Source organism: Pelodiscus sinensis, chromosome 1, assembly GCF_052426305.1.
Source record: "Pelodiscus sinensis isolate ZL-2025 chromosome 1, ASM5242630v1, whole genome shotgun sequence".
Taxonomy (NCBI): Eukaryota; Metazoa; Chordata; order Testudines; family Trionychidae; genus Pelodiscus; species Pelodiscus sinensis.
Window position 1 is genome coordinate 218,837,800 of NC_143052.1, and position 18,604 is coordinate 218,856,403.

The 18,604-nt window shown below is 41.0% G+C and overlaps 1 protein-coding gene across 2 annotated transcripts in view; it reads right to left on the reverse strand.

The window, feature by feature from the left end:
• Positions 1 to 313: 313 nt before the first annotated feature.
• PRPS2 (phosphoribosyl pyrophosphate synthetase 2) overlaps positions 314 to 18,604 on the reverse strand; it is a 35,583-nt gene continuing 17,292 nt past the window's right edge. For both annotated transcript variants that reach the window (XM_075914869.2, XM_075914870.2), the window contains exons 3-7: positions 16,747 to 16,845; positions 14,512 to 14,636; positions 7,055 to 7,228; positions 3,786 to 3,945; positions 314 to 2,330 (exon numbers count right to left, since the gene is read on the reverse strand). In XM_075914869.2, coding sequence (XP_075770984.1) covers positions 2,238 to 2,330; positions 3,786 to 3,945; positions 7,055 to 7,228; positions 14,512 to 14,636; positions 16,747 to 16,845 — 651 coding nt within the window. In that variant the 3' untranslated portion in view covers positions 314 to 2,237. The remainder of the gene's footprint in view (positions 2,331 to 3,785; positions 3,946 to 7,054; positions 7,229 to 14,511; positions 14,637 to 16,746; positions 16,846 to 18,604) is intronic.

Consider the following 18,604-nt stretch of genomic DNA (forward strand, 5'->3'; position numbering starts at 1 on the left):
GGTGTATTGTGGCAGAAAGTCTTGTATTTCTTAAAATAAAACCCTCTCCTATGAACTACTATACTGTATTCAAATATTTTATTAAAAATTAAATAAGCTCTCGTCTGAAAATACCAAAATTAACATTTCTGTGTAAAATTAAGTTGATATGTGTATACTTTATGACAATGTCTTTGATTATAGGACTCTGTACTATTTTTTCCCCCAAGGGGCCCATGCTTTTCTGTGCTTAGATTGAAAAAATGAAAAAAAATCTGCATTATCAACTAAACCAATACCACAAACAAAATAACATTCAATCCGTAAACACAAGTAGTTTTAAGATTTATTAAGAATAAAGAATACAGCATACTATTGGCAAAACAGTCCATTTCATTTGTAACAAAGCCCTGACATAGCAAGGCAACAGATATTGTCTATGGTACTAAATGTACTAACAAAAGAAAAGTTAAAGAAAATTTTCAATTGGTCACACTTCGGTAATCAGCCATAGTTTTGGGGTAGACTTAATTGCAATGTGATAATTTTAGAGCTGTTTAGCTTAAACAATACAAGAAGTTAAATAATTCTATAGAAAACATTGTATGCAACAGGCAGGTAACAGATTGATCCTGTCACATTATAAAATTTGAAAATAAATTTGAAAATTACTAGGTCTAGAAGTTCATTAGACAGACACCTGAACTGCATTTTCTTTTGATTATTGACATGGATATATTCTCCACCATTATTCCTCTCCTTGCTAACAACGACAGTACAAGTGGATCTTTTTTCAACAATCCCTGAAAAGGTACATGAGAGCTGGCATAAACTAAAGCAACCTTAGAATTATACAAGGCAGACAATGGAAAAATATCAGGCTGCCTAAGAGGCAAGAGAAAAATAAACATGTTTAAAGTAATACCATAATACAGTAAGACTGGCAGAAATCAGGCTACTTTTTTGATCCCCACAATACAACAATTATACAAAAATCATTTATAAGGTATGAAAAATAAAATAGAAAATAAACTACATCTGGTGGAAAATTGGATATTCTATCTTCATCTAGATATGTGAATATTACTTTAACTTGCCAAACTTCAATACCTTGTATGCTCTGAATACATTCTATGGTTTAAGTATCCAAGCCCCTTGAGAATAGGGGAACTATGAACTGGAAAAATGAAAACTGCAGCTAGCAATATAGAACAGAAAGATTGAACTTTCCAGGGGCAAAAAGAGAGCACGCACAATTTGAATTTTGCAATTTCATATGCTCCAAAATGTGACACACTGAATACTGTGAATGTGCCACTAGTTCCCTACAACTTTATTATTGAAGTCTCAAATTGTATTGGAAAGATCTATAATGTGATAGACTTCTGGTTAAAACTGAAGATGTAAAGTTCAACAAACTGTAGTAAGTTAACTGCAAAGCCAATGAATAGATAAAAGATGTCTACGAATTACACATTTACTTGTAAATTACACATTTAATTGTAAATTCTGCCAACATTTTGAAGGCAGAAATTCTATAAACTACCACAGGCAGAAAAGTGGAGATTGTGGTCCCAGCTTTAGAGATTAGACATTTGAAGCAGCAGTTTAATAGGAAGAGAACACAAGCAACTAATCTCTAATCTACATCCATGCTGACCCCACAAAAAGTGAACTTGCCCAGCAATTTTGAATCATGAGGTATATGAAGTAGGTGGGCATCAAGCTACCACACGATTTCTGCCAAAGTAAAAAGCAAAAGTATAAAAATATTTAACTTAAGGGAATACACATCTGATCCCTTTTCCCAATGTTTAGTTAACAGCCCTTGACAAGGTTCAATATTACACAGCAGAAGAAATACCTCATTGCCCATTCAACTTCTTATTAAATAAAAACTAAATATGAAATATTTTAAAATTGGGCTCCTTTTGGCAGCCACCACAAATATAAAAAAGTTTTGAAATGTATTGACCCTCTTGCTGCAGGCAAATACAGAAAACAAAAAAGTTACTTATAGGGATAAGTCACAGGTAAGAACTGAAGCTTCCAAAATCCTATTTGTAACAGATTTTGCAAGATGGAGTTGCATTGCTCATTTACAATGAAGAAAGATTAATTAGAAAATGAAAAAAAAAACCTTTAATTATGCAAGATCTAAAGCTTTTTACAGAGGGAGTCATTTCATTGTTGAGTTGCATTCTTTAAGAACAATGACAGGTGGATACAACCAATAGGAAAATACTAATCTCTTGCAGTTATAGTGGAACATGGCTGAACAGGTATGACACAGATTCACCATTGTGTGTTCTTCGGATTGCCTCGGCCAGAATCATGGAAATATCAATAACCTAGAAGCAATTAAGAAAATGTAATTTATTATTCCACTAGCATTAGAATTTACATTAGAATTTACAGCATCTTTCTTCTAAATACAAAATGCTTTACAAACATTAACTAAATAGAGGAACCTATGAGGACTGTTGACTATCTTTTTAAAAGACTGATAAACTGAGCACAATGATTAGTCCAAGACCACATGTAAATTAAGTGGTAATGCAAGGAATACAATCCAAATTTGCTGACAATTTAAGCCACTAGATGGCAATGTCTCCTTGAAGTTTAATTTTAACAACTACAGATTTTTACCCAGAATCTTATTTCTGTTAATACCAAATTGGCACTAGTTTCTTAGTTATATACAGTAAACAATTGAATAATGTTAAGTAGCGAATACATGACTAATCGTGTATGGGATACAATTTGTATCCCATACACAATTAGTCGATAAGGGGCCATGGTGTCTCTTCAGTTTAAATGTAGTAGGAGCCTCCTACATTTGAACTGCAGAGCTGCAGCGGGGGTAGGTCCGGGACCCAGCACAAGCCTGGACTGAAGCAGTCCTTGCTCCCACTGGGTCTGGACCGCTGCAGCTCGGCCTTTTAAATGCTTATTGCATTTACAAAGAGGAGCTATAGCACTGCTGCCTCTCCCCGCACTGCGGCTCCCCCCAGCATGGGCTCCTGCTCCCCCACTTGCTGCTTCTGATCTTGAGGCAGCGGGGTGGGGTGGGAGGGGGGAAGAGAGATGAGAATAGTCGACTCAACTACACGAGAACCCTAAGCTTATCAGGAAGTTGACTAATTGACTATTTTTTTACATCCCTCGTGGAACGAGGTGTACAGATAGTTCAGAATAGGAAGCCTAGTCCGAACTACCTAGTTCGTGCCGCGTGTAGCCGCGGGCACGGAGTCCGCACTAGCGGACATTTAAAAATGGCGGCGCCCGGCTTTATGCAGCCCGGGAAATTCAAATCCCGGGCTTCATTTGCAAGTTCGTATGACTACATTAACCACCCTAGTTCGAACTAGGGTGGTAGTGTAGACATACCCTCTCAAAGCACACATTGCACTAACCACACTATAAGCTGGACTTCCTGTGCAAATCAGAACTGCTGGTTTTTTGAGCTTGCCAGTTGGTGAAACGCCAGATAAGAGGGTTTTTACTTTACTTAGTGCGACACACCAATGTACCCCTCACTCTCCAACATTAGCAGAGGTATTCAGAGACAGCTGCAGAATATTATTCTTTTTTAAACTTTCTAGATTTCACAACACTATTTTAAAGGGAGAGTCAAATTCTTCAGTGTAATTTAAGAATAAGATCTACAAACAAGACAATTGTCCAGTGAATTTGTGAATAAATCTTTAATGTCACTGGCATGAGATCTTAGCATCAAGAACTGAATTCTAGATTTGCATTTTATCAAGCAGATGAAAAGCTACACCAAACAAACAACACAGTACCTGAATCTTGGGACAGTGTTTCATTTTCTCATCCTGTGGGATTGTGTTAGTTACTACAACTGCCTCAAATGCAGCATTATTGATCCGAGAAATAGCAGGGCCCGAGAAGATTCCATGAGTCAGAATAGCATAAACTTTAGTGGCTCCAGCAGACACTAACCTAAAAAACATGGAGAAAACCAGAAAAGTTTGCAATGTGTATTTAAGCACGTAAGTCTAGTGTTACTTAGGAAATAGCAAAATTAGATATCTCTTGGTTTATGATCCAGTTCAAATATGGATTCCTTCAGTAGAGTACCAAAATATAGTGTAGTTGAGTATCTGCTAGTTTGATGCATGACAGATACACAATACCCTGATAAATTTAATTTAATAACCTGTAACACCTTTGAAGTCCAATGTTTTAAAATATAATTTGTGTGTTATGAAATTTATATGTAACTGCTTTAGGAAGGGGTTGAACTTCTAAAATCTGGGACTCTCTGGTCTGCCAACATTGGTGGTCCTGCAAGACCACAGATGCTGCTGGACCAAAGATCCCCTGTGGCTAGGAACAGGGGATGGCCAAGGTCTGGAGCACAGCTCTGGCAATGCCTAGGCCAGGGCTGGTGACTGCCACCCTAGCTGAGGCTGGCAGCAACAGGGCTGGCACAGCGAGGAGTCCCCCATGTGTCTGGAATGCCAGTGCCTGCTCACCCCGCTGCAGGAGGGGGGAGCCCTGAGAGCCATAGTTCCCCCATTCCTACATTAGATTGACCAGGATTTGTAATAGCCAAAACACAACCAAATTGTTTTTCCTATTTTTCTTTGAGAATTCTTCTAAGTGTTTTTTTAACACCATGAACATTTATTATTTGCATTGTAAGAACACAAGAATGGCCATACTGGGTTAGCCCAATGGTCCATCTAGCCCAGTAACCATCTTTCAAAAACAGTGGTCAATGCTAGGTGCTTCAGAGGTAATGAACAGAACCTGTCACTAGGGATGTTAAAAAGCAGGTAATTGGGTAAACATGTAACTGCTGAAAATCTCAGTAGTTACATGGTTACCCTCACCCATAGTGTGGGGTTGCAGCCAGCTCCCTGGGAGCTGGAACACACTGGCTCCCGTCTGCTGTCCCTGCACTGTTGCCTCTGTATCAGCATGCCCTGGCTCCCGCCTACAGCTCTGCTCCCAGGGAGCTGGCTACTATCCCTTTTCTGCACTGTATCAGAGGCAGGAGCACAGGGTGGCAGCCGTCTCACCAGGTGCAGGGCAGGAGCCTGCATATAACACAAACCAATAAGCCCAGGCTTAAGTTTAACCAGTTACGTAGTTAAACTTTCACATCCCTATCTGATACCCATTTCCTGCATCTGGCAAACAGAGGCTAGGGACACTTCAGAGCATGGCTTTGTAGCCCGGCCTATCCTGATAGCAACTGATGGGACCTATCTTCCATCAAATTATCTAATTCCTTTTTATCCTGTTATAGGCGTGGCCTTCACAACATTCTCTGGCAAAGAATTCCTCAGGTTGACTGTTTGCTGGGTGAAGACAGACTACCCTTTATTTTAAACCTGCTGCCTATTAATTTAATTTGGTGACCCCTAGTTCTTGTGGTACAAGGAAGAATACATATCACTTACTTACTTTCTCCACACCAGTCATGATTTTATAGACCTCTACTATATTTCCCCTTTGTTGTCACTTTTCCAAGCAGAAGTCCTAATTTTATTAATCTCTCTTCATCTGGAAGAATTAACAACCATTTTTGTTGCCCTTTTCTGCAGCTTTTCCAATGCCAACACATCTTTTTTGAGATGGGTTAACCAATTATTTGCATAGTATTCAAGATATGAGCATACCATGGATTTACAGAGAGGCAATATTTTTGGTCTAATTATCTATCGCTTTTCTTAATGATTCCCAACATTCTGTTAGTTATTTTTGACTGCCACTGCACACTGAAGGAATGTTTTCAGAGGACTATCCACAGGATTCCAAAATCTCAAGTGATATCAGATAATTTTATATATTTTAACAGCAAAGGTCCTCAAAAGGGGTCTGTTCTTCTAGGTGCCCTATGAACACAGGAAATAAAGCTTTTCAGCCTTGCTGAATTCATAGCCTGAGATCTCATTCCTGCAACTTTTTAAGCACAAGTAGCTTTATGCATGTGAAGTTTCACTGACTTGTGCAAAGGCATGGAAGTACCAGGTACTGTGAAAACACAAACCTGGACATGCCCAAGAATAGCCTATTTTACTTCATTCCAGGCAGCTGCCTCACTCAGGGAGGATGTCTGACACCTCATTGAAGAGTACTAAAAGTCATAACACAGGAATATAGGGCCACTGAGTCCCTCATTTCAGGCCCACAACCATGGGATGATAGTTTCTCTAGAGATCCACAAGAAGAGTTATGCACAACTCATGGGGCAGGAGAAAATAGCACAAAGTGGGGTTGTGGTCAGTGAAGGGAGCATTGATCCTCTGCAATGTAAAAAGGACACGCATGAGGGATTCTGCCCAACCCAAAATACTGACAAATCTTAGATTTCCAGAAGCAGTCAAATCAGATTAGGGCAGAGTATATTCAAGGAGTTCTATTTGCAAAGATCTATAACTGTCATGAGCTTTAAGTGTAAAGTCACTGTGGTTAAGAAATTTCTTTGCTAAGGTCAAGTCTACATTGGCACTTTACAGCACTGTAACTTTCTGGCTCGGAGATGTGAAAAAACATCCTCCTCCCCTCAGTGCAGCAAATTACAGTGCTGTAAGGCACCAGTTTAAGCCATGCTACAACGCTACAAGCTATACTCCCAGCTCTGTTAGCTACTCCCCTGGCAGAGGTCATTTACATAGAGTGCTGGGAGAGAGCTTTCTTAGCGCTTGTACTGTGGCCACACTTTCAATTTAAAGCGCTGCAGCAGCTGTACTTTAAACTATTAAGAGTAGACAAAACAAAAGCCTGTGTTCCTTGCTTTTCTACTACATTGTCCCTGAAGGAGTCAGACTAGAAACTCAAAACACACCCTAGCTGGAGCTCTAAGAGAGCCTGTATAAGCAATAATGGAGACACTGATTTTGAGGTCCAGAGATGATGGCACTCCACTTCCTAAGGAAGAAGTCAAACATGAGGTCTGAGGCTCGGAGTGTGCCCATAGACCCAGACACTATCCAGATCCAGCCCAAATGAAAGCATGGGGGACAAACCAATTTGGACAATTCACAATAGATTAAACCAGTACCCCACTCTACAGTCACCACTCTGGAACAATACTTACTTGTCTGCTGCATGACATATTGTGCCACATGTGTCAGCCATGTCATCAACAAGAATAGCTATCCTATCTTTCACATCACCAACCAATACCATTCTGTCCACTTCATTTGCTTTCTTTCTCTCCTTGTGAATCAGAGCAAATTCAACATTCAGTCTATCTGCAATTGAAGTAACCCTAAGATGTAAGAAAGATACAATGTTTTTAAAATATACTTTCAGAAACTAGAGAAAGAAATTGCATGCGTCTGTGGTAAAATTAATGTTTAGCAATATTTGGGGCACACAGCAGAATTAATAATCCCCTGGTGTTTTTATATAGATGAAAAAGAGTGTTCATCCCTAGAGTATTCATCCCGTCCCCAGTGTAGAGTCCATATGTCAGAAAACACATTTTGATCTGGAAAAAATACAGATTAGTTACTAATTCCCACACACAATCTTCTTCCCCACTCAGATACCCAAAAAGAATTTAAGTCAGTAGTTCAGTTATAATAAATTACATTTATGACTTAACATTGTCTACTCATATTTGTATTATAAAGACATATGTTTAAGGGTTTACTACAAAGCACTGTAAACCAGAGAACTGGGCTTGAGCATAAGCCAAGCAAACAGCTGTTTAAAGCCTAGTGCTACAAGCAGACTTTGCAAAGACAAACCCACATGTTCCCTTAATATAGCTGGATGATATGAAGAGAAAAGCAGCCTGTTGTCTGATCATTTCTTCAGCACTACAAAAAGAAACAACAAGGGTGTGCTGTGGGGTACTGAAAACTTTAGATGGCCATCCCAAAAGAAAGACTTTCTAGAGCAGGCAGGGCAATAATTTTTGCAGGGGGGGGGGCCACTTCACCAATTTTGGTAGTGGTTGTGGACTACCTCTACCCCCCCCCCAACCTCCTCCAAAAAGGTAGACTTCAGCAGAAAGGGTGGGGCCCTTGAGTAGTTCTTTCTAGACACCATGTGCCCCTGGCAGGGAGAGGAGATTTTGCACACTCCCCCATCCCTAGGCCAATAGGTACCTGCGGGTGGAAGAGTATACAAAGTCATTCGCTGTTCAAAGTGGTTGGTGGCTTCCTCTATGCATCATACAGGAGATGGATGGCAGGAGAGAGATTGCTTGATCATTACCTGTTTGGTTCACTGCCTCTACAGTACCTGGCATTGGCTGCTGTCGGCAGACAGGATACTGGGCTGCATGGAACTTTGGTCTGACCCAGTATTGCCATTCTTATGTTCTTATGCATCCCTGGTGGGGGGAGGGAGCCACCAGCCACTTTGAATGTTCCCCTTGCTCCTGGGTCTCTATTGGCTTAGGGCTGGGAGTGCAGCATGGCGGGCACAGGCCAGATCAAATGGTTTGGCAGGCCATATCTTTCCCATTCCTATTCTAGGGGGACCAGCGCATATTTTGCAAAGGGATGGAAAGAACAAGTTATGTTTTTATTAGGACAAACTAGAAAAGCTATATGTAAGTAGGAAACATATCTCATTAGCTAAAAACCAGCATTTAATATTAAATGTTAAATTATTTATACAGACTGTTCACTTCAAGAAAAGGAGGTTTTAAAAGTAATATTAAAGTTATTATTACAGAACAAATATTGCACATCAGACAAATCCAGTTTAGGTTTGGTAGTATCTTGTTGGCAAGTATTGTGCATATACCATACATGCCAGCTATTCATAAGCTTCTAGTAGATTGTTACAATATTTAAACACAACTAGGTGAGTTAAAGATGACAGAGAAAAGTAATTCAGAATTGAGGCTATTTATAAAAATGGCACTGTCTAATAATATTAGAAAAGCCATAATATGTTAAAAAGCTTCGTGTTTAAAAACTATTTCAACTGAAATGGATAGTACCATAGCTTTTTTTAATTAACAACCTTATAGCCTTTGTATATTGAAGTAAATGAGGACCTGTTTTGTTTTCTAATGTTCAGCATGTGGTTAGTAATTCAGAATATTCACTACACACTACTTTTAATTACTGACAATTTTATAGGATGGTAAGAGTGACCTCTTGTGGACATACTGATCTCCACTAAAATAAATAAACTTTTGACAAGATTGTTTTAAAAAAATAAATATGAAAAGGTTTTTTTTTAAAATTAAGGGGTTTTTTACAAAGTATTTTCGGTTAGATGGTAGCATTTTGTGTATTCCCCACACCAATATTCAATTTATCTAATAAAATCTGTCTCACTTATGTATCAATAAAGACAGTGGCCTATTGAAGGCAATCAATCTTCCAGAAGTAGGGTCTTTTCTAAAACCACAACTTAAGAAGAAGTTACCTTGGTGCAGTAATGACAGTTCTTCGAGATGTGTGTCCCTGTGGGAGCTCCATTGTTGGTGTCGGGTCAGCCCGGCACCAACAATGGAGCTCCCACAGGGACACACATCTAGAAGAACCACCAATATTAGATTTTAGTTTCCAGAGGGTGTCCTCTTTCATATATAATCTCAAAATGCCATCTTTCTAACCACAAGGGAGAAGTCAAAGTGTTATAACAACTCTGTACACAGGAGCACATATTCTCACAAGTCTTGAGAATGCAGGGGCACAAATATCAACAAAGTTTTATGCCTAACTTCAGGCATAAAATATTTTTAATGGCTTTATTGCTAACTTTTGTCGGTGACAAACACAAGCATTCAAGCTTACACAGAGCTCTTCTTCACGTTTCACCTCAGCAGTTGGTCCAATAACACAGCGATTCCCAACTGCCAGGCTGCAACCCACTGTCAGGCCACGCATCTCTGGCTACTGGGCCACGGTGGCCCTGGGGGCAGGGGTACACCACTATCATCGCAGCCATTGGGAGAGGCGTGTTCTGTCCTGCCTCTCAGCCAACCAGTGCTGGGCAGAGTGGGGTTTCCTTCAGGATGCAGAAGAGTGGCTCCCTGCGCAGTGGGAGGGTTGCGTGCAGCTGCTCCATGCGGCCCTCCCACCGTGCAGGGAACCACTCTGCTGTGACCGGGAGGAAGCCCCACACTGCACAGTCCTCCTGCTGGACAGGGAAGTTAGTTCTTCGGCAGCCAGAGGAGACCCAGCCCCTGCCCGACACTGGTTGACTGAAAGGCGGGGCAGGACACGCCTCTCCCTACAGCCATGGCAGCAGGGGATGTGCTGAGCAGGGTACTGCAGCCCCTAGAACCATCGCAACGTGGGCACCAAAGCAGTGCTAGATGAGGGGGACCAGGCAGGCACTGGGGTCTCTAGGGGCAGGGCTAGTGCTGGGGGGCTCTCGAGGCTGAGCTAGTAGGGGGGAGCTGTAGGAGTAGGGCTGGCACTGGGGATGGAGATAATATACTGGGGGAGGCTCTGGGGAGTTGGGTGCAGTGGGGCTCTGGAAACAAGAGTCTGGTACCAGGCGGTCTGGTGGTGGTGGTGGGGCGCTACGGGGCAGAGGGCTGGCACTGAGGCATTTGGGATGGGGGGCTGACAATGGGGTACTTTGAGGGCGAGAGGCTGGCACAGGGGGGGTTGGTGCAGGGGATTTTGGGGTCAGTGGCTGGAACAGGAGGTAGTGGAGCGATTTAGGGTTAGGACTGGCACTGGGACTCTCTCTGGGGGCTCGGCTTTTGGTGGATCACGAACGTTTCATTTGCGTATTCGTCATTTGCAAATAACATGTTACCGGTCTGCCAAAAGTTTGCCGGTCCCCCGTATCAAAATGCTTGGGAACCATTGCAATAACAGATATTACCTCACCCACCTTGTCTCCATTATATACAGCAGAACCCCATTTATCCACACTCACTGGGACCAATTTGGATAATCAGAAATCCAGATAAATTGGACAGATCCCATCCTGTAAAGTCTGATAAATGGGGTTCTTCTGTATAGGAGCTCTTCTATCCTTTCAAATATTCATAAAAGACCTTATATATAACATGCTGCTCTTCCAGTAACTTGTGTTACTGTTAACTATTGTTAGAAATCCACTTTTAAATGCAAACCTTGTACAGGCGACTACCATACTTAAGACCTAATGGGTTCCTGGAGAATCATTGTAAGATGGTGTAGACAAAGCTTGGTCCTGCCTTGAGGGCGGGGGGCTGGACTCGATGACCTCTCGAGGTCCCTTCCAGTCCTATGATTCTATGAACCCTTATTTGGGTTTATCTGATAGCTTTCTTTGACAGGATAACGAGACCTTTGGATAAGGGAGAAGCAGTGGATGTGGTATACCTAGACTTTAGTAAGGCGTTTGATACAGTCTCGCATGATATTCTTATCAATAAACTAGGCAAATACAACTAGATGTGGCTACTATAAGGTGAGTGCATAACTGGCTGGATAACCGTATTGATAGAGTAGTTATTAATGGTTCACAATCCTGCTGGAAAGGTATAACAAGTGGGGTTCTGCAGGGGTCTGTTTTGGGACTGGCTCGCTTCAATATCTTCAGCAACAATTTAGATATTGGCATAGAAAGTACGCTTATTAAGTTTGCGGTTGATACCAAGTTGGGAGGGGTTGCAACTGCTCTGGAGGATAGGGTCATAATTCAAAATGACCTGGACAAATTGGATAAATTGTCTGAGGTAAACAGGATGAAGTTTAATAAAGACAAATGCAAAGTGCTCCACTTAGGAAGGAACAATCTGTTTCACACATACAGAATGGAAAGCAACTGTCTAGGTCCGGCAGAAAGGGATCTAGGGGGTATAGTGGACCACAAGTTGAATATGAGTCAGCAGTGTGATGCTGTTGCAAAAAAAGCAAACATGATTCTGGGATACATTAACAGGTGTGTTGTGAGCAAGACATAAGAAGTCATTCTTCCGCTCTATTCTGCACTGGTTAGGCCTCAGTTGGAGTATTGTATCCAGTTCTGGGCACCGCATTTCAAGAAAGATGTGGAGAAATTGGAGAGGGTCCAGAGAAGAGCAACAAGAATGATTAAAGGTCTAGAGAACATAACCTATGAAGGAAGGCTGAAAGAATTGGGTTTGTTTAGTTTAGAAAAGAGAAGATTGAGGGGGGACATACTAGCTATTTTCAGGCATCAGAAAGGGTGTCATAAGGAGGAGGGAGAAAACTTGTTCACCTTGGCCTCTGAGGATAGAACAAGAAGCAATGGGCTTAAACTGCAGCAAGAGAGGTTTAGGTTGGACATTAGGAAAAAGTTCCTAACTGTCAGGGTGGTCAAACACTGGAATCAATTGCCCAGGGAGGTTGTGGAATCCCCATCTCTGGAGATATTTAAGAGTAGGTTAGATAAATGTCTATCAGGGATGGTCTAGACAGTATTTGGTCCTACCATGAAGGCAGGGGACTGGACTCGATGACCTCTCGAGGTCCCTTCCAGTCCTAGTATTCTGTGATTTCCCATAGGTACAATGTTATACGTAGAGGTTCCGTTCCTGGCCTGCTTTGTCTCCTGGAGTTGTAGTCCCCAGCATGTCGGGCTTGAGAGGCCATGCTGGGCCGGAAAAGAGCAATCGCTAGGGACAGGCCACACAAATGTCCCAGGTTTGAGATGCCATGCTGGGCCGGAGCAGGGAGGTCACTAGAGACACAGTGCACAAATGTCCCAGGCCCACAGCAGCACTGATCAGGGCCCAGGTCAAGGCCCCGGCCTGGCAGAGCGCCAGTTCAAACGCCACTCACACTTTGCCTCCTGTGAGTTGTAGTCCTCAGAGTGCAAGAAGCACCAGTTCAAACACTGCCTGCTTTGCCTCCTGGGAGCTGTAGTCCTCAGCGCTGGGCTTGAGAGGACACACTGGGCTGGCGCAGGGCGGTTGTAAATGCGAGGTGAGGGCATAAGTCGGGCAGTTGTAAGTCAGGGGTCGCCTGTATAGGCAGTTTTCTCCTCCATACACAAAATGGTAAGTAGTTAGGTAACATGCATAAATGTCTCTGTTTTTTCATCTGGAAGAAGTGGGGAAAAGCATTCAAGAGGCAGTATCTGATTTACTTAGCATATCTTCATGTCATAAAATAAGTCATGCTAAATACAAGCAAATTTTTTTGTAAAAAAGCCCTTGTAAGTAAATAATTTGATAAAATATACAAAGAAGTTTGCCAGACAGCTTTCCTGCCACTTGGTGAATTCTACCACAATACTGAGTTGTTTTAGGCTGATGGGGAGAAGGAACAAAAAGGAAGTCTGCCTAATTTACTAGATTATCTTTTGGAATGCTTCTTACAGAAATTTGTAACTTCATTCTTCAAAATAGATTATATGTACATTAAATAGCCAAGTGAGCCCCATCTCTTTCTGCTGTTTATAATTTAAACTCGTGACAAACATGAGGCTTTGGTAAGGTCCGTTTTATGGCAGTCCTTCACTGGAAATAAGAGGAACTAGATGACCTAATTGTTCTCCCGCTCCCTGCCACAATTACTAAGTTTCCAGTGGATGGGCAGCGATTTCTTATGACCAGAATGATCGACCTACCTCTATCTGAGAAGAGGTCCACCTATATGGAGTACTTTGTCACTGCACAGAGAGCATGCTTCTGAATTTTGACATTAATTTGTACTTAACAACATAACGTAAGAACGGCCATACTGGGTCAGAGGAAAGGTCACATTAATTCTGCCCAGTGTCCTGTCTTCCAACAGTAGCCAATGCCAAATGACCCAGAGGGAGTTAACAGAAACAAGTAATCATCAAGTGATCCCTCTCCTGTCATCTGTTTCCAATCTCTGTCAAACAGAGGCTAGGGATATCATTCTTATCCATTTTAGCTAATAATTACTGATGGACACCCAACCTTCTTAAATGTATCTAGTTCCTTCCTGAACCCTGTTAAAGTCCTGGTTTTCACAACCTCCTCTGGCAAGGACTTAAAGAGTATCAAACAAAAGATGATCTCCTGAATAAGTAATAACGGATGCCATACTTGTATAATTCCATTAATTTAACATCTCCACATTTCTTCCCTTTTCCCCAAGATTGCTCAGTGTTTCCAGATTATTTTTCTCATTATACATCACTAAACTTGAGTCAATAGGTTTTCAGTCAGGAATGTATCAACTCTTTTTAAAAAAGAAACATGACTCAAGTATGCTCTTACCTAAACTCCAGCAGGTACAGTGAGGGTAGGCCGTATGCTTGAATAGAGAAGGGAAATTTATGTAGCTCCAGAGAGAAGCAGGAAGAGGTGCAGCAGCTGCACTAAAGGAACAAACAGCAGGAAAAACCTCTTTCCTCACAGGGACTTAGCTAATGAGGCCATATTCAGGGAGAAAGAGAAAATATTTTCTTTAGAGTACAGAAAATTCCTAGATACAACCAAGCATGAACTACATCGGATGGTCTATTGTTTCATTGCAATGGAACTGGAGTCATCAGCATTGATAGCCACTGCCTCATACTATTTTCAGTGATAAAACAAATAAAAATCAACCAAGTAGTATGGGCAAAGCATTCCTTTCTGTGAAAGGGACTATATATTAATAATTGATCTCAGACAATTTGTAATTTGCACTCTACCTTTTTGCTCCACCTGCATCAGGTGAGACTATGATACAGTTTCTCCATTCCAAAATGTTCTCTTTAATCCATTGCAATACTGCAGGTTCTGCATACAGGTTATCCACTGGAATATCAAAGAAACCCTAAATACAAACAGAAAACAACAGTTCTTAACATCTGTTTGCTTTCTACCACTGTATGTAGAATAAAAGCATCAGAAAACATACAATCACTTGGTCAACATAAACATGAAGGGCAGGATTTTCAAAACAGTGTTTTACACTGGCCTAATTCTGCTCTCACTGAAGTTAGTAGTAAAATTCACACTAATTTCAATGGGGGAATAGTTAGGTCAACACGTAGCACTTGACTGTTAATAGATAGGATTTTATAAAGGGAGAGCAAAGAATCACTAATGACTTTATACAGGCAGTCCCCGGGTTACGTACAAGATAGGGACTGTAGGTTTGTTCTTAAGTTGAATTTGTATGTAAGTCGGAACTGGTACATATTGTAGGGGAAACTCTAGCCAAACATTTCTCCAGAGCTCAGTTTTATTCTCCCACACCTCACTTCTCTCAGTCCTTTATTCTCAAGCTGAGGTGTCTGCTGAGAAAAGCCGCTCCACGTCTCCCTGGTCTGCTGCGGGGGGGCGCTAGCTTCACGTCTCCCTGGTCTGCTGGGGGGAAGCAGCTAGTGCGGGGTTGCCTCACCCCGTTTGTAAGTAGGGATCCAATGTAAGTCAGATCCATGTAACCCAGGGACTGCCTGTACTATAAAAGCCAGAGGGTAATTCTTTGTGAGGGAAAGAAGCCGTAAGCACATAAGTACATACCTAAGTAATTCATTCTCAGAAAAAGCTTTATCTAAAAAAAAGGAACTTCAGCTAAAAGCAACATCTATTATATTTAAAGTAAAAAATTAATTAAAAAATAACTCCTGGAAATGAACAGAGGTATTTCAAGACTGGGAAGATACAAATTAGCATCAACAGACTAATGAACCATTTCACCCCTCCCCCTATAATTCTTGAACAAGGTTGCAATGCAATAGTCTCCCACCTCTGGAAAAAATAAGGCTTGATTACAAGTAAAAAAGGATTTTGGTCCACACTTTTAAATTTTCTGTGATTGACGGTTCTGGTTAAACATCAAGACTGGAAAAAGTAGGCATTTGCTAGTAAGAAATAAGACATCTTCATAGTGTGGGGTGTTGAGACATTGAACAATGACTATCCTGCATGTCTGGTTCTACCTAAAGCTATCAACTCTTGACTAACACATAATTGACAAAACAGAAGTGAAAAAAGTTTCATATCTTACTATTACATACTGAGTATTAATTGAATGCAAGACTAAAATCCCCTATATAAGATCCTATTATATCAGCAAAATACTTCAGTTGGACTATTTATTTTATAAACACTATAATGGAAGGTCTGCCTGTGTACTGTACATGCTGTGGATTCTAGTACACTTTGCAGTTTTAAACAATTCTATCAAACTCCTTAGATGTACATTCATACACATACAGACTCATATATATGAATTAATGATGTGAAATGCTTATCAGATAGTTGGCAGGCTAGTTAACTAGTCACTCCCCCTGCATGCTGCCTCTATCATAAAGAGGCAGCATGGAGGGGGTACTTCAAAGTGGCAGCTCCCTGTGGAGCCTGGGGCCAGCTGGGGTGTCCCCAGGTTGCATGCAGAGTTTCAAAGCAGCAGCGCCAGTGGAGCCCAGGATCAGCTGGGGACTCCCCTGCTGACCCCGAGCTCCATGTGGCGCTACTGCTTTGAAAGCTGCAAAGAGCCTGATGCTGGGCTCCATACAGCATTTCAAAGCGGCAGTGCTACATGAAGCCCAGGGACAGCAGGGGATTCCCCAGCTGATCCTGGGCTCCACACAGCACTTTCACCTTACAAGTGTAGCAACAGCCCTATCGACTAATTTGAATAATGGATGTAAAATGCACTGACTATTCAGTTAGTCAATTACTCGATATATTGAACATTCCTACTCTCTATCCAGAAGCAAGATTTGTTTCTCTTAAATTTTGCATTAAACTGTATATTTAAATAATATTTGAGACAATTTCTCTTCTCCCTGAAGCCTCAGAATTCTCCTTTTGAATAGCCTCTCTCACACCTATGAGAAAAGCAGAAAAAAGAATGTGGTCTGGCAAAGAGTTAACCTATCACATTAACTCAATAGAGAAGCTTTTAGCTACAGTAAACAAGAGTTTGTAATTACCTGTATCTGAGAAGCATGCAAATCCATGGTGATGATGTGGTCAGCCCCAGCAACTGACAGCATATTGGCAACAAGTTTTGCAGAGATTGGAGCACGACTCTGAGGAAAAAGCCATAGGTTTTACAAAATTGTAAAAAGCTATTTAGTCAAATTAAATGTGAGACTTACATGATTAAGTACACATTTAGCAATTTCTCTTTAAATCTTCTGCAATGTAACAACCTGATATTGTTTCTTAATTTCAGACAGAACTAAAGAAATAACAATACTATGTAAAGTCAATGAAGAAGATGATAAATGGAATCAAGAAATGAGGCAAATGACAAAATCGGTACAGAAGCTACAAACAGCAAAAGTGTGTCTTTTTCTATTTGAGTAATTCCTTATTTTCCAGAAATGTATCTGAGTTAAACATTTAGTGGCAAGTCTTGCTATAAAACCCATGAGACCTTGATAGATATTACTTCTGAATGTTGTATAAATCAGTTTGCTCATTCTACTTATTTCCAGGTAAATCATGGAAAGGTAAGGGGATGGGAGAAAAGAAATCTAAACCAGCTAAGACAGACATTCAGGCTACGTTCACACTGCAGTTTTTGCGCCCAAATAGCCGTTTTTGAGCAAAACCTTGCAGAGCGTCCACACTACAAGCCTGTTCTTGTGCAAGAAAAACTACAGTAAAGCGTAAGAACACAGGGCTCTTTGTGCAGGAGTTATTTCTCTCCCCACGAGGAATACGACTTTTTGCGCAAGTTGCTACACTTCAAAGGCAAAGGCGCTGTTATCGACTAATCAAATAGTCAATGCAAATTGCATCGACTATTCACTTACCCAATTAATCTAAATTTAACATCCATAGTGTGAATAACTATCCCCTCTATTTGGCTTTGCTGAAGTTTCACCTGGAATACTGTGTACAATTCTGGGTGCCAAATATAAGCTGTGGGTTCTTTCCAGTTTGTCCACAGGAGAGCAAAATAATTATAAATTTTGAAACCTTTAGCTATGAGGAAAGGTTAAACATAGGGCATTTTAGCCTTGAGAAAAGAAGACTGAAGGGGGACCTGATTGCAGTTTTCAAATAAGTTAAGGGCTATTATACAGAGGTCCGTAATCAATTGTTCTCTGTGTCCACTGAAATTAGGACAAGTAGTATGTAACAGCTAAACAGGCAGGCTGTTAATATTCTTTAATTATTCTAATATATTAAGGCTCCTTTAACCTTGCCAGAGTGGTGTAAAGTCGCTTTATTTTAAATGACAGTAAAGGCTTGTCTAGACTATGCCGAAGTTCCGAAAGAGGAACTTTTGAAAGTGAAAGTAGTTGGGACGCGGTTTTTTGGCAACTCCCCCCCGCTTTTTCAAAAAGCTGCGTAAACCTAATTTTTTGAGGAAGAGCAGCTTTTCAAAAAAGGGGGGAGGTCGCAAAAAAACGGCTCCCAGCAGCGCTTTCGAAAGTGAGATTTGAAAATTCCCACGGAATTTGCATATCCTCTTTTGGAACTTCCACGTACTGTAGTCTTGACATAGCCTAACTGAATTCTCAGCAAAGAAGGCGTGTGTGCTTTCCAGCTTATTTTTTCCCCCCCCCCCCCCATGCCAGAAAAACATAATAGGATTAGATTACATCTGAGGGTCTATTTTACTTATTTATTTAAAAACATGCAGGACAATGATTAGCAAACTTGTATAATTTTCTTGTATGAATGTCTGAGCAATTTAAAGAACATTCTACTTTACAGAACACCAACTACTAAAATAAAATTAATACGATTTAAATGAAAATCCAGGATTATAACTGGAATGCAGGGTCTTGGTTACCAAGCATTTGTAACTTAACTTTCAAGTGTTTAGGTAGG